At 42.8% G+C, this 20,618-nt stretch overlaps 1 protein-coding gene across 1 annotated transcript in view; it reads right to left on the bottom strand.

The window, feature by feature from the left end:
* The window catches only part of PPM1H (protein phosphatase, Mg2+/Mn2+ dependent 1H), a 144,383-nt gene that overhangs the window by 55,050 nt on the left and 68,715 nt on the right, over nucleotides 1-20,618 (bottom strand). The window contains exons 2-4 of the mRNA XM_075059040.1: nucleotides 18,679-18,847; nucleotides 10,523-10,867; nucleotides 2,927-3,039 (exon numbers count right to left, since the gene is read on the bottom strand). Of these exons, the coding sequence (XP_074915141.1) occupies nucleotides 2,927-3,039; nucleotides 10,523-10,867; nucleotides 18,679-18,847 (627 nt within the window). The remainder of the gene's footprint in view (nucleotides 1-2,926; nucleotides 3,040-10,522; nucleotides 10,868-18,678; nucleotides 18,848-20,618) is intronic.

The following is a 20,618-nucleotide window of genomic DNA, read 5'->3' as shown; positions in this document are numbered from 1 at the left end:
TGAGTCCCTGTTTTACTACTGCTTCATCACTAGCTATAAAACAACATCCTAATAATGAGCATAAAACTAAGAAGAACTGAGATTAACAAGCCATGTTATGGCAGTTTAGAAGTAAAAGTCACTTTAGCAATATAAAATTGAACAATACTATTTAAAAGAATGAGCAGAGAAGATTTACTATTCCTCATTAAAAAAAAAAAAAAAAGCAGCTATTCTGAGAGCCTGGCCTAGTTGCCATAGTGTATATGTCAAAACTGGTAAGCAAAGCACAGCGCCTCAATGCTCACCAGAAAAGCACTGTATATTGGATAGCTGACTATAGCGCTATCAGTCCCTAATTAGGTAACTTTGCATGGACAATGCTAACCACTTAGGCAAAGAGAGAGAGAGAGAAACATTAGAAAAAGCTTTGGCCAATATTCAGACATGAATTTTGACTGTACAAGTAGGTATATTTATGGCAGAGTCCACGAATGATCAGACAAGCCATTGGAGAATGAAAGCTGCTCCCTCCGAGTTGTTTTTATCAGGCTCTGAATACATCACCTCATTTTTAGTAGGGTTCTGGTATCATGTGCAGTTAACGTATAATTATTACAGAACTGTGATTGCATCGTTAGCAGAAGTTTAGTTATATCATTGACATTAGTGATGCCATAACATCAAGCTCAGTAATAGTTCATAACAAAACCTACAATTAGCACAATTTTCCCTCCCTTTTACACCAACCAAAAGTGTTCAGCTTGGAGAAGCCTAATAGTCCATACAGAAGTGAGCTAGGGCTGAACCTGAAAGGATTGCTGGCTGGTAATTTAGTAATATGGTAATTAAAGTCTTTTCATGATGTAATTACACATCAACTACAAAAGGACAGCTGCTATACAACACTGCCAGGGTACGTGGCATGAAATGATTAGATTTGAGAAGCTTTGGTGGTTAAACTGAATACCACAGGCGTTAAGTCTGAGGTGTAGCTGGCACTGCATAGCACATTATTATTCAAGTCTCACACTTGGCGTTTCCTTAGTCTCATTGTGATAGTAACAGTTTGTTGCACGTACCTTGGTCCTGTGACAGCAGAAGCTGTTCAAAACCCACCTTTAAAAGCTCCTGCTGTTTTGAAGTTGCCTGGAATTAAAAGACCTAACCTTCTTCTGGGCAGAGACAGAACAAACGAGGTTTGCGTGAACACAAAATGTTTATTTCCCACCCCTGCAGCACAAAACCTCCTTGCACAGACTCTAGTCTGTGGGAAATGTAACTTGATTTATTTGTAGGCTTTTTCCAGTGGGGAAGAAAAGAGGGGAGGAGGAGGACAGAGAAGAGGCACAAACGAGTTGGTGAACTCAAAGAAACTAAAGCTCAGCTGAAGAACTGAGGGTCTCAGCATCTAGTTCCAACAGCAACAAGCACAAGTCCCATTTGGGTGAAAAAACAAATCCCACCCTTCTCAAGAGCAGACAAACATTTTTTTAAGTAGTTTCCTTATTGTATTTCTCACTGCCCTCATTTGTATCTGTACAAACCACTAAGTTGACCACGCAAGGCATGAGACAGCAAAAAGGAACATATTTTTCCAACGAACATGAATAGAACTTCTTGGCTACATGACTGGGCTCTTAAAAATACAGGAATGCAGTGTGCACCCTGGCAGTAGGCGGACAACCTCAGAGCTGCTTTTCTACTCCTAAAATGTCCTTTTAGTGATGAGGAACAACTTAGATGTTTTGAAATAGCTGGTTTTCTCCCTTTCTGAAACATGGGAGGTGGGGACTTGGCAGGAGAGAGGCCCAGACCAACTCATCTTCTACACTTTAAAGCTTTTATTTTCTTGAGCTATGAAAATCTAGAATTGGGCTCATTTGAAAGAGAAAGATTTTGGGAATCCAGAGAATTCTCCTCAGTATGCGGAAGGTTTCCATGAGGTCCATTTGGAAAGTGCAAAACCAAACTATTTTGGATCTGGAGGGACCTTGTTACCTACAAGATGCAAGGAATGAGTAGAAAAATCTGAGTCCTGGTTCAGACAAGACCCAGCCTTGCCAACGGCTTCCCTTCTAATTCCTGCTCTTCCTGCTTTTCTGAAGAGATGTTTCTGATGAGCTTGATGAACGTTCAAAGCCTACTGAAGACTTAGTGGCTTTAACTATAGGGGACACTTGGGCTAATTCAAGATCACTGTCAACAAGTTTCTTCCTACTGGGTGTCAGAGGCTGCAGTGGAGCTGAGGCTGCTCTCAAGAAGCAGAGAAGGAATCCTGGGGGAACCAGAAGCAGTCAGTCGTTTAAGAGCAAAGATCTCAACTATGCAGAAGTAGGTCCTGCATGGCCAATTTTACACAGCACACTTTTAAGACACAATAAAGCAATTTAGCCAGCTCAATGGAAGAGACTCGACTGTACTTCAAGTACAAGAGCAGAGGAAAACATGATTATTTCTAATTTAATGGCAAAAGAGCTAAAATTTAGGGCAGCTAGCAGTTCTGATGACTAGACAGGTGGTCTGCTCAAACATGTTTGCAGCTACCCTCTATGAGGACTCATTTGACATTTGAACCAGTGCAGCACTACCAGCTGTTCCAGATGCAGTCACTTTATCAGCGTTCAAAACACAATCTACTACACACCCAGCATCTCTTCTGTTTCAGCGGCTCTTTAGCATCTTTCCACTTCTCTGCAACCATCAAGTCATTCAGAAACTGCGGTGGGGCCAGAAGCGTCGTCAACCTCCCTGATTGCAGCCACCACTTGACAAGACACTGGAAGCTTATCACTGCCACTTGCATTAATTTCCCTGAGAACCGTTAAGTGTCTAGCCGAGAAACAGAATCCTCTTGTGATACTGTTTGCAACTAAGCAAGTTGGTAACATGAGATCTGGGGAGTTTGGGGTGAAGGAATAGTTGGGGAGACACCACACTTACTCACCTGCTATCACCAGCATTTGCCACGTAAAGCTTCCCCAATAAATACACCACCACAAGGGCTGTGCAGCCGCCAGAAATATTGTACACGGTCCTCTCTCGTTCTATTTGCAAATCCTATGGGAAAAGAGAACAAGATTTATAATGATGGCATTGCAATAAATGTTTTAGAAAATGAAGATTGCCCTAAAAAAGTAATAAAAAAAGAGTCTTTCTTAGACTGCATGTCCCACTGCCTTTCTTTACTCTTGCAGCTATGGCCACATGGTCAGGCAGAAGAACAGAAAGTCAAAGAGTACCTATTACTTATGATACAAAGATGTTTGGGAGAAATCAGGACAGGAGGTTGTAAAACATCAGGCACCAAGGAACAAATGGCAACTCTGAGGGATGCAAGGGAATTTGCTATGGAAAAAGCACAATGAAGGCAAAGATAAATGTAGCTTCACAACAGGTACCTGGTGGTATAATTGGAGAGTGCTTTACATAGACAGCAAATAATTAATGAGACCTAGCTCCAACATGAATAACTACCTGCTTTCCAAAAGGGACGCTAGGTTTGAGCAGCATATACCTTTACAAACAGCAGCAAGACACACTCATGCCACAAAGCTACCCTTCAGAAACACAGGGAATGGGTGGATACTAAACTTGTTAAGGGGTCGGGGCCGGGGTGGGGGGAAGGTCAGTAAGACAGTATTTACTGACAAATACTAGGCGTTCACAGACTTTGCAGGATGAACCACGGTATTTAACCCTGTGTCTCATCTCACCTGCTTTTGAGGTCCTGAAAAGACTTAATTTTATGCATGTGCACAGGCGCAAATTTAAGGAGGTACATACCTACTCAAATAGCTCTTTCTGTGCTTAGCTTCCTACTAAACTAAAAACCCTCCTGCTTAACAGAAGTGGAGAACACAAGTCACATCTGTCACCAACAATCAATCAAGCCCAGGAATGAAAAAATACATACATACATATATATATATAGTCCATATATATATATATAGTCCCAGGAAAGCTTGGACAACATGAAAGACACAAGTAAATGAGCTATTTTTCAGTACACCATACATTTTAAACAAAAATTGAAATGTATGCCAATGAATTCATTCTACTGACTCTTAGTTTAGTTTGGGGTAATAACATAGCGTGTTACAAATTACCCTCCTCTCCTGTGTCCAGAATCAAATCCATTTTCAAACTGGTCTTTCCTTGTAATACTGGATTCAAACAGGGAACATCATTTAACATTGCTATTGCAAGTACTGGCAGTTCTTTTCAGCTAAACCCTGCCTACTTGTAAGTGTTTTTTATTATGAATATATTTGTTTGCCTCTGTGTGTGTGCATACACACACAAGAGCTATGCTTCAGCCATTTTCATATTTGCAGTGAGCAACAAACAGCTCAAATTGTCCATGCCTTGGGGTATGGGATTTAGAGCTTTATTTTAGAGCTAAATTTATCTGAGGAAAAGCACTACAACAAATGTAAACCATGACAGCTGCAATTTGATTGAAAATTTGCAGAGTTGAAGGAGGCCAGGGACCACGCTTTGTTTCTGGCAAATTTCAGGAGAGGGAGGTGACCTGGGGCAGCGGCGGGGATGCTCGGCAGCGCTCGGCCACTGCCCTGAGCAGGGGGAGCAGAGTTGTCTGTCACAAATAATACGAGTCCTTGCTGGCCGGTGAACATCGCGACCGAACCCATTTGTGGCACGAATACAGCACTGAGGCAGGCAGTGTGGAGGGGACAGCAAGAAACACGCAGCGCTGCCCAACAAGGCCATCCTCTGCTGCGCACGGGAACTGCACTTTGCTGCTGGAGCGACCTGGGGGTTTTACTGCTCTCATTGACTTGTGGTTTTCCTTTTTCTTCCCCCCCTTTTTTTTTTAATTTATTTTTTTTTTTGGAGAGGGGTGGCTGGGTGAGGACCAGGAGGAAAACACCTCCAAGCTAAGAATCAAATCTTGCAGAACCTTTGGTCACAGACATGGGCCTGTTATAAATGCCTCTTTATCTAATCTTGCCATAGAGAAGCTGATTTTCCTCCCCATGGTTTCTATCTATTTTTAAATTAAGCTGAAAAGAACAGTTCAAAGGAAGCAGACATTTCTAACCATCAAAATAATTTAAACTTACAAATACTACAGTGGATTTTCCAGGCGCTGCCAGGAATTTTAAAAAGTCTTCGTCTCCACAGTTCATTGTATCCTCTGAGACCCTCAAACAATGTACAATTCCTCACCTGGTTTCAGCTCTGTCATACGTACACTTTGCAAGTGCTGGAATGCCTAAATTAAAATTTATTTCTTTCAATAAACAGAATTCAGAAGCATCTATTATAGGAGAGAAGATGGATGATCCTTAGGGCCTCATTTTCAGCGTTTCCTTGACTTAAACTAAATCTGTGTACTGGATTTTTTCGAATCATTGCTGTTCACGGGCTCTTCCATCTAGTTGTTGTTTGGAACTTCAATTTACTACCGTGACTTGTGAGAGTATATTCAGTGCCATGTTTAATTTGATACGAAGTACTTTGTTTGACGTTTCCTTTTTTGGGGGGAGGGAAGGAAGGGAAGGCTTTCCTACAGCTCAGCAAGATTCGAGGGGGAAAAATAAACCAAAATAAAATAAAGCCCACCAAGGCCACTAACTCATTCTGGTGTAGAGACATGAGCTTTTAACGAAATACTTTATGACAGTGTTGCTGGGAAAGTAGTGCAGCACAAAGGGGGCAGAAGCCCCCAAATGCCTCTGAAGTCTTTACTAGTGTAAAGGGCCTCATTCTGGACAAAGTTGGAGCGTATACAAAGCTCTCCTCATCTTCCACCTGGAGAAAGATTTCAGAGCAAGCTTTTTCCCTGCCCTTTCCTTTTTCCCTCCTCTCTTCTGTCGCAGGCGGCTCATCCCCCATAGCCATCTGTGTGCGGGGAAGAGCCGAGCAACGCTGGGCAGAACCGAACGCTGGGCCGTGCGTGCCGCTCACTCAGACCCTGACAGGAAAAAAAAGAAAGGCGGCGGGGGGCGGATTTCTCCGTCCTCTGTTCCGAAGGCTACCGTCTCATGCCAAGGAAGCAGCTACCTTCGCCTGCCCCCCGCCCCCCCGCTCGGGAGGCCCGCCGCAGCGGCGGCAGGCGCGGGGTGCCCGCAGCGGCTGCCTCACGCCCGGTGCCCCGGTCCCCGGCGGCAGGCAGGCCGGCGGAGGACGCCCCGAAGCGCCGCGGGGTGCGTTTCCCGAGCGGGCGACCGGGCGGAGGGCTTGCTTTCTCCGCCGGCCGGCGGCAGAAGCCGGCCCGAGGGCGCGGCCAGAGCCCCGGGCCGGACCGTCCCCGCGGCGCCCGCCTCGCTGAGGCCGACGGCCGGCCTCCCCCGAGCGAAGGCAGCGGCCCGCGGCGCTCCCCGCCGAAGCGGGAGGAGGACGGCGCCACGAAGCCGTCACCGGCCGCCGGCTCCCGCGGCCTCGGACCGGCGGCGGCTTGCTCCTGCCACCTTGTGGAGGCCCCGCGGAGGGGCCCGGCCCGGCCGGGCCGCAGCGGCCGCGGCGCTGCCGGGCCCCCGCTCCTCCTCCCTCCCGCCCGCCGCCTCCCACGCGTGTGGGGCGCTCGCCGCGGGGAGACGGCGTGGAAGCAGCAAGCGTGGCGGCACGGAAGGTGACCGCCGGCTGCCGCCGACGCCAAGTGGCGGATATTTAGGGCCTTGAAGACAGAGGTGGGAACGTTCGGATTGCGGGATCACCATCATCGCCACAAGTCAGCAGACCGCGACAACAACCAAAACCGCACTTGTCATCTATATCCGTCCTCAGAGAGGGAGCGGCCTTTCCTCCAGCATCTATCTCAGTCTTGCTATGAGAGAAAGCAGCTTTACTCCCTACGCACAATCAGGTATCTGCTTAAAAAAAAATAAAATAAAAAAATCACGTTTCAGAAGGCATGAAGACAAAATTAAGTCCTTAATCAGCTTTGACTCTGTCAAAAAGACATCAAAATGCCTGTAACACTGTTTCAGTCCTCCTCGTTTCTACTGGCTATTTAATAAGAGGTAACTTTTCAAAAGGAAAACCGTACAACATATGTTGCTCTCTCAAGATTGTTCAAATTGACCTGGCACCACTCTTGCAAAACCACCTGTCTAGATTTCAAATGAGTAAAAAAAAACAAACAACAACTTAATAAAGAAGAAAATCATGATACAACGTATACAAACTTATACCTTCCAATAAATCAATACAGACTAGTTCTGTGACGTTTTTTCCCATCCAAAATTAAACAGGGTTCAGTGTGGAATAGGTGCTCTCCCCCTTAATCTTTCTTTAAAATACATATTACATCACACACGTGTATACAAGGTTAAATACAGAGAGGGGATTATAGTTTGATGCTTCTGTCTGGTACAGAACAGCACATGGAAACATCCCACCTGGCTCCCCAGAACTGGATCTATAAATGCACATCTTAAAACTCAAGAGATGAAATTAAGAGTATTTGACTTACGATACCTTCAGAACTTGAGCTTATTTATCCTTTCAACTGGCATAATTGTAATCACTGACACTTACTGACATTGAGCATTTTTTATTTTTTGAACAGGACAGTAAATTACCTGAGAACACAACACAGAAGCTTGCTAATCCTACTTCCAACACAATCAGAGAACACCATCTAGAAGTACTTCAAAAAGGGGACAGCTCAATTGTTACATTTCTAATTTAGGCAATGACTTGGCCTCTGTCACCTTTCCGCAGCTTTTTACTGCATGTAGCTGTCAGACAAGCACTGTCCAAAGGAAACCACACCCAGTAAAGGTAAAAATTTTAAAAAGCCTTTTGAAAGGGATGAATTGCATTTTATTTGAGACTTGAGGCAAAAACAGGGAGAGCTTAACTAGAATTCAAAAGGCAGTTGGGGAAAAAATTAATGGTATGCTAAATGCTCCCAGTAAAAGGGCTCATCATTAGATGAACCTGTCAGGTTGGACTGTTTAAAAGAATGAGAGGAAAAAAAAAAAAAGGTACTCGGCATTTTCACCAGTTCAAAGGGCTCCTTTGCAGGGAAAAACACCAAGAAGTCTGCCTACGTGTCCAGGAAACATGAGCTTTCACCAAGTGCCACGTAAAATGATACACTCTGCTGGCACAAAACCCTCATACATTATGCACATCTCAACTGCACTGACCTAACTCAACATCATCCGTGACATTACAGTACAAAATAGGGCGGAATAAACAATGTGCTGTGAAAGAGGCCCAAAATCTTCACCCAAAGACTACTAGGAGTGTAAGTTAGCAGGAAATTAGACAGAGATAGAAGGAAGATCAATCATTGCAAGCACAGATGAGACTCAGTAGTGTTGATCTTATGAACCACTCCCTTACATGGACAAAAGAAAAGACTCTTGCCTAAACCAATTATAAGCACAAGACCCCCTGAGAGCTTAAAGTAGATATAATTATCTATTGGTTTTCTTAATCTGACCATTTTTGTAAGACTTGCCTTTAATACAAAACTTAATGCTGAAATTATATTGCATTCTGGTAGACAGAGTCATACAGCAAAGACATGAACTTCAGCCATCTGATAAAGAGCAGAAGTGGGAATTAAGATATCTGATCTGTAGCATATGAACAAAGACACAGGGAGGAAAATAAAATATTATCTGAACTTCAAGTTTAGAAAAAGGGAGGACAGATTACTATGACCTGTACATGGAATACCCAGACACCATAACTGTAGCAAGTTATCCAGGGTTTTTGCATTTGTCATACTCTATAAAAGCCCTCCCAAGCAGTCAGGTACCTGGACGTGAGCCGAGATGGTCTTCTGTGTGAACATCTACCAAAGAGAGGTGTGAACTCAAAATAAAGCAGGGCAATAACAGCCCTGCTCACTAGGATGTGTTCAGGAAGGCAGTGATGGGTAATGCACATGCTACGCTCATAAGAAAGGTAAAGCACTTGAAACAGCCCGTCTTTAGCTCTCCTACTTTTGCTTTCCAGTCCCATGAAACTCCATTTCCCATCTCTCCTGCACTTGGAGCCAGTTTCAACAGGAGAGAGTCATGTCACACACTCAGAGCCTGGCAGTCTTCTGGCCTGAAAATTGCCCCAACCAAAGCATGAAATCGGTGTCCCTCTCTTAAGCATGCTCTGAACCCACCAGGGTGCAGTGCATGTGCAGTGTCATCTTTTCCTTTCTTTCTCGACAAAGAAGGGAGCAAGGTCCCTTTCTGAAAAGGGCATACTAAACTGACAGGAGATTTTCATGCATCCTCTTTCTTTTCAGCTAGCAGAAGTTGAGCCCACTAGCCACAGTGCATAAATCTGCTCGCACACCCCACGCTGAACGATGCCTAAGCCACAGCTCTGGATCCTGCTCCTAGATCTACTGACCTAAAAGTCCAAACACAGTTGGTGGGTCTGTTTGCCTGCATTTTCTTGGGGAGAAAGGTCAATCCAGCAAGGTAACTGCTATTCAGAATTCAAAGTGAAGCACCACTTTGTTATAACAATAACTGTAGTCTCTGATGAGATGCATGTACTAAACAAAATTCACATATATCAGAAAAAACCAATGATTGAATACTTCTTTTCAGACAACAAATACAACCTCTGGGAAACACTCATTAGTTCAAAAACCTTCTGCTCAAATAAGAGGCTTTTCTAAAAACAACAACAAAAAATTTAAAAAAAAGAAGAAAAAGAACAAGATCACATCTCCCAAGACCTGATCCGCATGCACCCATTGGCAGGCTGAGCCTCTGCTCTGCCTGACAAGAATTATTTTTAATAACGTGGAGAAGCTAACAGGGGAGATGCGGAGCAGCTACATCAATTACAGAAGAGAAAAAACAGCCTTCCATAGGGAAACTGGTGGATATTCTGTTTCCATAGAGTCATGATTTCCTCCCAGTTGTTCATGCTGCACACAAGCCAAGTGGGTGGTAGGACTGTACTTCATGCCCCACTCACCCACACCCAACCTGCCTCAGTCAAGAGCTGCACACACACTCTCTACAGTCACTACTGAGCTTTATGAGCCACCCCAACGCTAACGTGAACTACAGGTCATTGCATCAAGTATGCTGCCCCTCATACATGTCCCTGATGTGACCTTTTATGACCCATTTATGTAGTTGTGGGCAACACGAACAAGGGTCTGTAGTGCAAGGAAGGCTCAGAGCCTTTGCTGCTGCTCCAGTAAGGCAGTAAAGTGCATGCCCATATACACAGCCTTATGATAACAGCCAATGCTGAAATCTGCTACTGTGAGGCAATACTAATTTTTATCTTAGAAAAGGGGGGGGGGGGGGGGGGGGGGGGGGGGAGGAAAAAAAAAAAAGAGCACCAAGCTTCTAAGAGTCAAGTAATCCACAAACATGGCTATGGTGCTGCCTGGGGCTTAAGATGCAGCTCCTGCCTCACAGGGATGTACTAGGTAAGCTGTTGAGGCTCTTAAAGAATTCTGTTCACACTCAGATGGTGTTTAAGTAGGGGAAGAAAAAAAAGGTGAAAAAAATCCCTAAATGTTCATCTTCTCCAGGCCATGCACCTCATTAATGTATGCAACAAGGACTTCAGAGCCCTGAGATATACATACCATTTCCTTGAATGCACTTTCTATGGCCCCAATAACCAGGCACTCATGTGGGATCTTCTTCTCAGTGAAGAAGCGTGTTGGAGGGGTGCTGGGTGAGCCGGGGGCCCCCACACCACCGCGCAGGGAGGCCGCCCGTGTCAGCATCCTGTTGTTGGTGGCTGGGTTGTCAGGCTCCTCTCCCAGGCAGGTGGGCGGGAGGACAGCCGTGTTCCTCAGGATGTCTACAATCTCCTGCAGCTGCTCCAGGATATGGTGCTGCAGCAGTTTGGAAGCAACCACAGCTGCCCCCGACCCAGCATGTCCATCAAAGAGGGACCAGTAGTACAGGTTAATCCCATCTGTGTCCTAGAGAAGCAGGAGGGGAAGAAAGGGAAGGAAAAGAGATGGTCACTGTTACACAGCCACGAATGAGATGACCGGTGGCACAGGGGCAGCAGGTAAAACACAGGTAACTTTCCCAGAGGTAACCTTCTTTCTGAAAAGGAGAAATACCCACTGTGTTAGTACAGCTCTGGCAGAAAGGAGAGATGCTTATTTTTGCCATACACCCCACCATTTTTTTTTCTTTTTTCTTTTCCTTAACCCCCTCAAAAAAAAAAAGGCTGAATTTGCGATCATTCTTACCTTACAGCCATCATAAAATGCACTGACCAAGCACAGCTACCACTGTGAGACTATGTTAATTTCCTAATGACTGTGTAGATCAGAAGAAAAGCATTCAAAAAAATCACATCATTAATAAATGATCGATGCATCACCAGGGAGACCAAAATTCTACACAAGACAGCACCTGATACTTCTGTGGCAGACCTTTCTTTTCACTAGGCGTGACACAAAAGGACCTCAGTTTGACATCTAGTAACAAGAACGTGATCCCTGCTTCCATGACTGGTAGATAAGGTCCATCCATGCTGGCAGATGGGACAGCTCAGGCTTTCCCTGCCTGTGACAGCCCAGGAACCAGCACAGTGCAGAGGTCCTTGAGGATGGCGAACACAAGTGAGATCAGCCGCACTCCAACCGTGCTAGCCTACACCCTTCACTGCCTAGTTCTTCCCAGTCCTCTGAAAAGTTTCCTGGACAGTACTGGTGTAACATACCCTCTGATCAGAAAACCTATGCAAATGTTTTCGTATAGCTCTCAGCATAATCGTATGCTTTTAGATCTTATATCTTAGCTCAACTCCTAGCATGCCAGTCAGCACAACTGCTCTTGTACAGGTAGAGTATCTGGAAAAAGTAAATTTTGTAGGCTTTATTATTGAAATTAAGGTCTATGTGGTAATGTTATATATTTGTTCAGCAGTTAGTGATCAGTAATGTGATTTTCAAATACTTCTCCCTTTCTGCTCCACAGAGTCACCTCTGACAGGTGTAAGTCAGCTCCACTATCACTCTGATCTGAGCAGAAACCATGTTTTTGTGGTGGGGTGCCCTATCACTCAGATAGGGCCCATTAACCCAGGGCTGGAGGCAGACTAAGTTCTGGGCAGCACCAGCTCCAGTCTGCCTGAAAAATACCAAGGAGTCACACCCTAGATAACCTCAACTTTTGGGGGGAGAAATTCACCTAGAAATCCTCAGGGATGCATTTAAGGCATAATAAAACCTGTCTTTGCATGATAGCATATTTGGCAGCAGCATGTGGAGAGTCTTTCCAGTCTTTCCTTTCCCCTCCATTTCTTATTAAACCTGCACCTTCTCCCATCTATGCTGAAACAAATGTTTGTGGGGCTGCCTTGTGAGTCAGATGTGGGTGGACTAATACCAATTTAGAAATAAATCATTTTGCAAGGGACAGGAATCAGGCAATACTGTTGCAAAACACCTCATACTAAGAAAGCATAACCTAGATCTCACTGCAGTCAAAGAACTAAAAAATTATATCTGCATGTCATGCTGACTGTGGTCTAATTTAGAATGACAGACATGATGCGTTTCGTTCACCTGAGCACTGCTCCCTTACACAACAGAGCAGCATCTAGTCTAGGCATCACCTGCATCCCAACACCTCATGCCCAAAGCACTGCTTATTTCAAACTTATGGACAGGGCTGCAAACTGCAGCTCTTTTTACTTTCTGCTGTTCCAGCTGCTCCACAAAGGTGCCAACCACTGGCTGTAGGACAGGGCAGACAGGCTGGAGTAAGAACACCATGAATTGTCATTTGCAGATCCAAAAGACATCATTCATTGTTGCCCGGAGCTATAAAATCCAAAATTTAATGCAAAAAGTCTCTTTTAGCAACATGTATATAGACCATCACTACAAGTTCATGCTGTTCAAAGGGCAGAGTTCATTGCTGAATGAGCATTATTACTTGTAACTTACTTTGTTGTAATGGCACATTTAAAAGCCTTGATTATAAAAATTACATAAAAGTCTATTTTTTTTATCTTATAGCATTGCTGGTGTAGTAAAGTTCAAACATATTCTTAACTAGTGCATTAACAAGATAGTCACCTATGCAGCAGAGAGCTCCTCCAAGAGAAAGAATTCAGCAGTCTATTGTGCACTCTTCATTTCATTACTGAAATGCTGAGAAAAGGGAGTATTGTCCTACAGTACTGGATTACTTACCACAGTGGATCATAGAGGATACATCCTATAATGGTTGAAAAACCAACAAATGTACACATTTCCTGATGCAGCTCCTTAGCCAGTCCCACCCACTTACCCAGTCTGGTATATTCACCAAAAACCTGTTGTGAAATTTCACCCCTGAAGGCATGACTGGCAGTTGTGCTAGCTTGCTCTGGGCTCAGAATCCCTCCAAGTTCACACAACAGTTGGCTGTAAAATTCTGCTTAAGCCATTTTTAATGGATAACAGAATTACTGACTAAAAAACCTGTTTGTAAAAATAGATTGCTATTCATGCAAAATGCGTAGTATTTTGCCAACAGAAACAAGTATCCCAAAGTGAAGTATTTCAGCTGAAAACTGAAACCACTTATTCAAAATGGCAGCATTGTGCCTCCTGGGAGTCGTAGATCAAACTACTTCGGCTCCCATTCTTCTCTTAGGGTTTGGCTCCCTGGCCAAAATCCACCTCATGATGCACATGATAATGCTTCCACAGCTTATGTCTTCATGTCATTTGAAAGGTGCTACTCCTTTGGAGATGTGCTGCCTTTGGGGGGAAAAGCATAAAGGCATTACACCCCTGATCGAAATGGAAGTATTTTACTTTCCACCTAGAGGAAGAAGGTATTTTATCATCACACTCCCCTTGCCCCCAAACTGTAACAGAAACTTGTAATTAAGAACAAGTTTAAACCCTCCACACACACTAATTTTCTGAAGTTTTCCAAAGCAAGTCCCCACCAAAGTCTGTATTAGAGGTTTTCAGAAGATAAAGGAGAACAGTTATTAACACAATTCACACTCTTTATTGTGAGCACAACACTGGATATGTCCTACATTGAACAAGCCTCATGTGAACTTGGTAGTCAAATAAGATGCCATCAGAGACTGGGAAGCTTTAAAACAGACCAGAACAATAACCCATGACAAAAAGTGAAATTGAAATGTTACCACTTACTTCCTCTAAGCCAACAGGCAGCACAAATTAGGACAGAGAAGCTCACATGGGCCTGAGCTGTATTCTCAGGATGTCACTGACATGAACACGGCATGACTACATCAGCTACAATGGTTCTTCTGGAGTTCATTGATCTTGTCCTTCTTGGACTAGTAACACTTTAACTTCAGTTGGGATCTGCAGGCATTACTGTAACCTAAATATTAGTCTCCAAAAACTTTTATGTATTCCTATCAAGCTTCATTTACTTCTGAACTTGCAAAGAGAGTATAACCACGAATAACCTATTAGCTTTCTAAAAAAGGAAGAAGAAACAAATTCCTTCCTCTCACCCTGAGAATAAAAACAGCTCCCCTATTTGAAAGAAATGAATTCTCCAAAACCATACCAATTTGATGAGAATTAAATTAATGGTGCAAATAAAGCAGCAACTCAGAGAATGAACAAGGGCCAGCAGTCAGGGCACACAGATGAGGCAAAAAGCACAAAAAGGTCCTTGCTTTTCTCCCACAGCTGCGATGACCTCTGTAGCCACCAAGCAATTACCTATGTTGGTGTGCATATGCATGGCTGTTCTCTCTCTTTCACATTTGGGAGCTTGAACTTCTTCCCAAAAGTATTAACGTTCTGCAAACTCTCAGAGAACAAGACATCTATTTCTACTAGCTCTAGTGGTATTCTGTCAAAAGCAGTCTTCCAAACATTGATATCCATTTTATTGTTTTAACTGGACAGAGCCCTCAAGTAGGAGTATGATTGGTCGGCACAGTGATTTATTTTAGATTTTCTTTCAAAAGATTCAGATTTAACAACATTCTGAATAGCTACCAGATACATGAAGAGCAAACAGATCCTTCACTGCACTGACCTTACAATTCGTTTCCAGAATGTACTAGGAAATTTAATAAGCTTCAGGCTCCTCAACTGCTGACCTAGCTTTCAGGAAGGTTCAGCAGTCTCCTCTGTTTTGTAATTGTGAAATATAATTAAGACATGGAAAGTTTTGGGTCAAGCAATGGATGAGAAATCATGAAAGAAAATGCATATATATACACATAACTGGAGCTCAGTTATAGAAAAAAAATGGGCAGTCTTAGCAGTATATAGTGATCAATTTGGGATGAATTTTTCAGGTAAGCTAGAAAGTGGTCCTACACATTGCAAACCCTCAGAATTTTTTTTATGAAGCTAATTCCAAACAGGCAAACAAATCATGTTGCCACTAAAGTTTTATTCTGAAAACCACAGCCCACCCCAACTATTATTGTTCCAAATAGGAACTATACTCACAAAATGCATTAGCGCATATCTTTGGTTGTGGCAATTGCCACCCCTTCCTCAGAGAAAAGGCTCCTTATGTTACCGATGCTATGTTCAGCTATCTGTGGTAGGCAACCAGCCTTGTGTCACACAAAAAAAATACTCTGTCCCATCCTTGTAGCAAAGAAAACTGCGGAATTAATAATTATGTATCCTCACATTACAGTGACAATTAATAATGCTTCACATTAAGTCCTGCAACCTGACTGTCACTATGACAATACCCTGGCATAGGAATCCCATTTCACTCACTGATGGTCTTCAGTATTCATTATCAAGGTACCCTGTAGCTGAAGGCATTTGAAAGTAGTACCAGTGAAAGAGCTGTGCAATTTAAAGTGCATCCTCCTGAATGGGGACAGAGGGCAAATATCAAGCACTAGTGGAGTGGGGTGTGGGGAAGGGGAGAGATTTAATTTAGGGTTGAATTTGCAGAGTCTTTCCTTCCACTGCTCTGCTCAGATTATCACCCACTCTTTCAAGACAAAAACCGTATTTATGCTATTTAACAGGTTTCCTCAGATTTTTGTGTGTATCAGGGCTAAACAAATGTTCACTTCTCCATCTCCTCATTTCTGGCCCACCACCACCTCCTTCCCACCCCCGGCAGCTCTGCAGAGTCCACCTGTTGGCATGACAGCAGCACCCAACCCGTGATCTCCAAATCCCTTATGCTGCCTTGCCAAAGCACAGGACTGCATTGATGGGGTTAGTATTAAACAACAATAATCACACAACCTCAGATGCAGCTGCCATTTAAGTTTCACAGACTTCCTGGAAAGCAGGGTAAAACAAAGATGGCATGTGGCCTTCTCAAAGATTCTGTGGAAAAAAGGAAAAATCTGAGGACAATGAAACGGACTCTGTTAAATCAAGAGACAGGCTAAGTTCCGGTTTTATTTCCCGTATGCTCCACACTTTAAAAAACTAAACTAGAACAGAAGAAATCTTTTTTTTCATTAGACAAATACTCAATAAACTGCTTCCCTCATCCCTTCTTCCTCCAATACTTCTACAAGGGGCTTCACCACTCTGAGACAATTTCAAATGGTGTGTTACAGTGGGATTTCCCTATGAGGCAGTTGCAGTATTCAGCCTCTGGCTTTCTTACTAAATGCTTGCCGGGACGGTATTATACCATTCACTGGAGTGTCTCAAGCCTGTATTTCTGCATCCTGTTGATACAGAGTAAGTTGCACTCTCATCACATTTAACACCAAACTCATACACTCCTTAAAAAATATTTGCTAACAATGCTGTGTGAGGGCAAAACACAATATTAAACTTCACAGTATGAAAATATGAAAACATAAAAATATGACACATTATAGAAAAGTGTACATATTTTTTTTCTTTTTTAGATATATTCAACCAGCAAAAAATGTACCAAGGAAAAAATACTACTAATTGCTAGTGTAAGACTGCCCTCTAGTAGAAAACTTTCTCCAGAAATATGCTGCCTGTTTTGGGAAAATGTATTAAAAATTTAAATTCACAAGCTGTGGTGTAATAACATGGTAGAATAGGTTTTACACAGTTAAATAATGAGTGCTATAGCACTCATTCAAGTGTCATGTAGAAAACAGAAGTAAATCTGTAGATAAGATGAGAACATATAAAGAACACAATAACAAGTAGCATGAAAACAGTATACTGTATTATACAGATCAGCTGGCTCCTCACTTCAGATATTATGTTCATTTCTTGTCAAACTTAAATGTGGTGTTAGCCCAAAGCTAGTACTTCTGCACAGCACCAAGATGTGTCTACCCAGGCTGATGCCCGCACAGTGTACTGTGTGCATGACACACAATGCCCTTTGTATCAAACAAGCCCATCACCTGGACCAAGCACATTGTTGATTATCTTGATGTGTTTTATATACACAAACAAGTACATGGCCAAATGCTTGCTTTATTAAACATAATTAATGCATACAAAATCTAAATACACCTATGGAACCAAGTGCCTGCATGAGCCAATAGCAGACAGTTGCACGGACTTTCTAGGAAAAACTTTTTAAAATGTAGACTATTAAAAAAAATTCTGTTTTGCCTTGCATGACTGCATGCAGAACTCATAGTCCCAGCAAGTACAGGGCAGAATTCTTTATTCAGGAATGTGCAAGTATGTACCTGAAAAAAAATCATAACTGTCTGAATACAACGAGGAATATCAGCACACAGGAACTGAGACAGGTGATTTACAGAAATATTTGAAAGAGGAAAGAGCAGGTCTATTTGCAAACCTGGAAAATCTGTAAGAGTCTGAAAATGTTGCAGCAGTAATGAAGTATGAAACAGAACAGAAGGAGGAAGAGGTGGGGAAGGACACAGTGCAAAAGGAACGCTTGCTGCTCAGGACCACGATGACCGCTGCAGCCATAAGGTGTACCAAGCCACGGAGTTTTGGGAGACAGACTGAAGCAGACTGTTAATCACAACCTGGTGAAAACAAAAACTGAAAAACAACAAACAAAAAAAAGGGTACTTACAGTCCACTGAAAGACTAATTATCACTTACGGAGAACTTGTGTTCTCCCAGCAGCAGAAAGACTGTGTATCCAATGTTGTCCGAGTCCAGCATTCAGATAGGGCATTTAATGTTACATGGCTAAATGTTTGAATTGAACACACACTATCAATCATTGCTGGAGCCTGAGTTCATGCTTAAAGAGCACATGAAGTAATTAGCCAGTCAGGAAACGAGACAGATGAAGAATAGCAGATGATTGCCAGTAGACAAGTACATGACATACATCACTCTCCCCACAAAGAGAGGAGCCATAGTCTGCAAAAATCACTGCACTCAATGTGCTGGACAACCTGCATTAAACCAACTTTGCTATACGCAATACTGCTTCAGTGAAAAGAACCCAAATGACTGTCTAACGCTTAATAAAATTGTATGACTGTATAAATGGTGATACTGCTATGCTTGCAGTGACCACCACTCGACAAGTCAACCACAGCCATTAAACTCTCAGTATTCTGCAGCAGTAAATTTCTCAGGAGTATATTTTCAGAAATGAAACAAAAAGGAAAATCCAAGGAGCATTCCGCTCCCCATCTTTAAACTTAGATGCAAGGACCATTTTTCAATACAAGAAATAAAAAATCAAGTAGAAGAGCCAAGAAAAATGTAGTTGTGTTATGTATTTAAGCAGAGATAATTAATAAGAGGTAACTGAAAATATATGAAACATTCAGTAAACATCTTTTACTGTCATGTTGCCACATCCTTTTATATTTATTTTGTACTTCTCCACTGACAAGATACAGAATTCTGCTTACCGAATTGTCTTTCAGCTGGAGACCTTCTCCATTGGGCAGCGACGACCTCCGTTTTGTTGAAGAGTTCTTGTTTGGTGTAGAATTAGCGCCTCCAGCTTTCTTCTTGACAAAGAGGACTTCACAGCTGGCTTGATCTTCATTGTGCGTGCTCTTCCCTGCATTTATTACCCTAAGAAAAAACAAAACCAAAAAAGAAAACAAGGGACATGTCCAAGTTAGCAAAGCACAGAAGACTCCATCTGTATCTCATATGTAATTCAAGATGTATGGAACCATAGTCCAGAAGCACCGCAAATACCAACTGAATTGAAATATCCAACTTTCTTACACACGTACATACACATACATACACACATGCATACGTGATGGTTTCCATACACCTACACATGGCATACCAAGCATTTTTCACAGAACTATGTGAATAATAACCAATGGTATCCTGAGTGTATTTTACCCTTAGGCATACCGTACTTTTCTTTAAAGGGACTACTTGATGGTCAAGGCTGATAACACTTATGCCTCCTAGTTGAAATATGAGATCCCCAGTTACTCTTCTACCTGCCAGCCTCTCTGCTATGGTGAGTAATGAATCTGTTGGCTAAGGCTGTGCATTCTGTCAAGTCCCAAGTCTTGCACAAACAAAATACCTCCTATAAATCTAAAAAGCTGTTACTGCTAAAGGCACAGAAGAATACGCAACTGCTATTAGTCTGTTTAAAGGGCATATATTAGAAATGCTGTGACAGAAATACAAAGGAAAGGCTTTACCTTATATTCCAACATGCAAGTCAAGCTTGCTTGTACCACAGCAACACAGAGAAATGTATACTAAATACACCCCTCTAGCACTGCAGAACAATGTAACACAACCCACCCCCCAAAAAAACCAAAAACCAAATCCTCAAACCCTCACACCTCTGTCTCATCTGCAGCGTAAAGAGGAAGATTTGCACCAAGAGCTGCAGACATGCAGAAACCAGCACTAAGAGCCCAGTAGAAGCTTCGGACAGTGAAGGGTATCCTGAGACTTGCACCACAACCATCTTCCTTCCATCAGTGATGAAGCTGAAATAACAGCTATTCCACCACCATTTTAAAACCCTAATCAGAACTTTGCATCATCCAAGATACTGTGGTTACTATCATCCGTCTCAGAACAACCACGTTCAAACATGTTTTCCACTTTCTACATGAGAACCTCGTCACAAACTGACTAATTTTGCATCAGTTGACACCTTGTGCAATAAGTCACGTGCTTTGACAGTCCTGGGCTTACACAGGGAAAACCTGTGCAAGCCGGGACCATGTCTTGTTCCATCCAAGCAAAGGCATTGCCACTTCGACACAAGCATGTCTTCTTCCACAAACATGCTCTAACCCTTCCTCCTTACTATGAGGTTTGAGTCACCCAACAAGCTGACTACAAGTCAGAGACAGCCTTTCCACTACTGGACAAATGCAGAGTTTCACATCAGGCACATGATGTCTTTAAAAACAACTGCTGCCTCCCCAGAAAGTAAAACAGCTCGAAGGCACATCATATTCCTGATGGCAAGTTCAAGACATACCTGACTTCTTGATCGCTAATGTTTTCATTACAGTAAAATTTTACATAACAGGAAAACACTTGCTAAAGGTTGTTCAAACAAAAAGAAAACAAAAACCAAAGGAAGGCCTGCAGGGGACTCTGCCCCAGCTTGCTTGCTCTTGCTGAAATGTCAATTCTGTGTCAGCCTTGCTTAAAGGTAATACATTCTTTTGATTTTCTATGAGCAACATGATACTGTGACATGCAAATGAGTATGCCTGCCTCTGATTAGAAAAAACAGTCATCTTCTAAGAAAATGTGCATCCACTACAATTAACTGCTTTCAGAAACTGCAAGTTTCCTTACAGAGCCCAATGTCACAGACTGCAGTCTGACATCTGTATGCTCAACA

Source organism: Buteo buteo, chromosome 28 (genome assembly GCF_964188355.1).
Source record: "Buteo buteo chromosome 28, bButBut1.hap1.1, whole genome shotgun sequence".
NCBI lineage: Eukaryota > Metazoa > Chordata > Aves > Accipitriformes > Accipitridae > Buteo > Buteo buteo.
The sequence above is the reverse complement of the archived record's forward strand: the minus strand, read 5'-3'. Positions and strand labels throughout refer to the sequence as shown.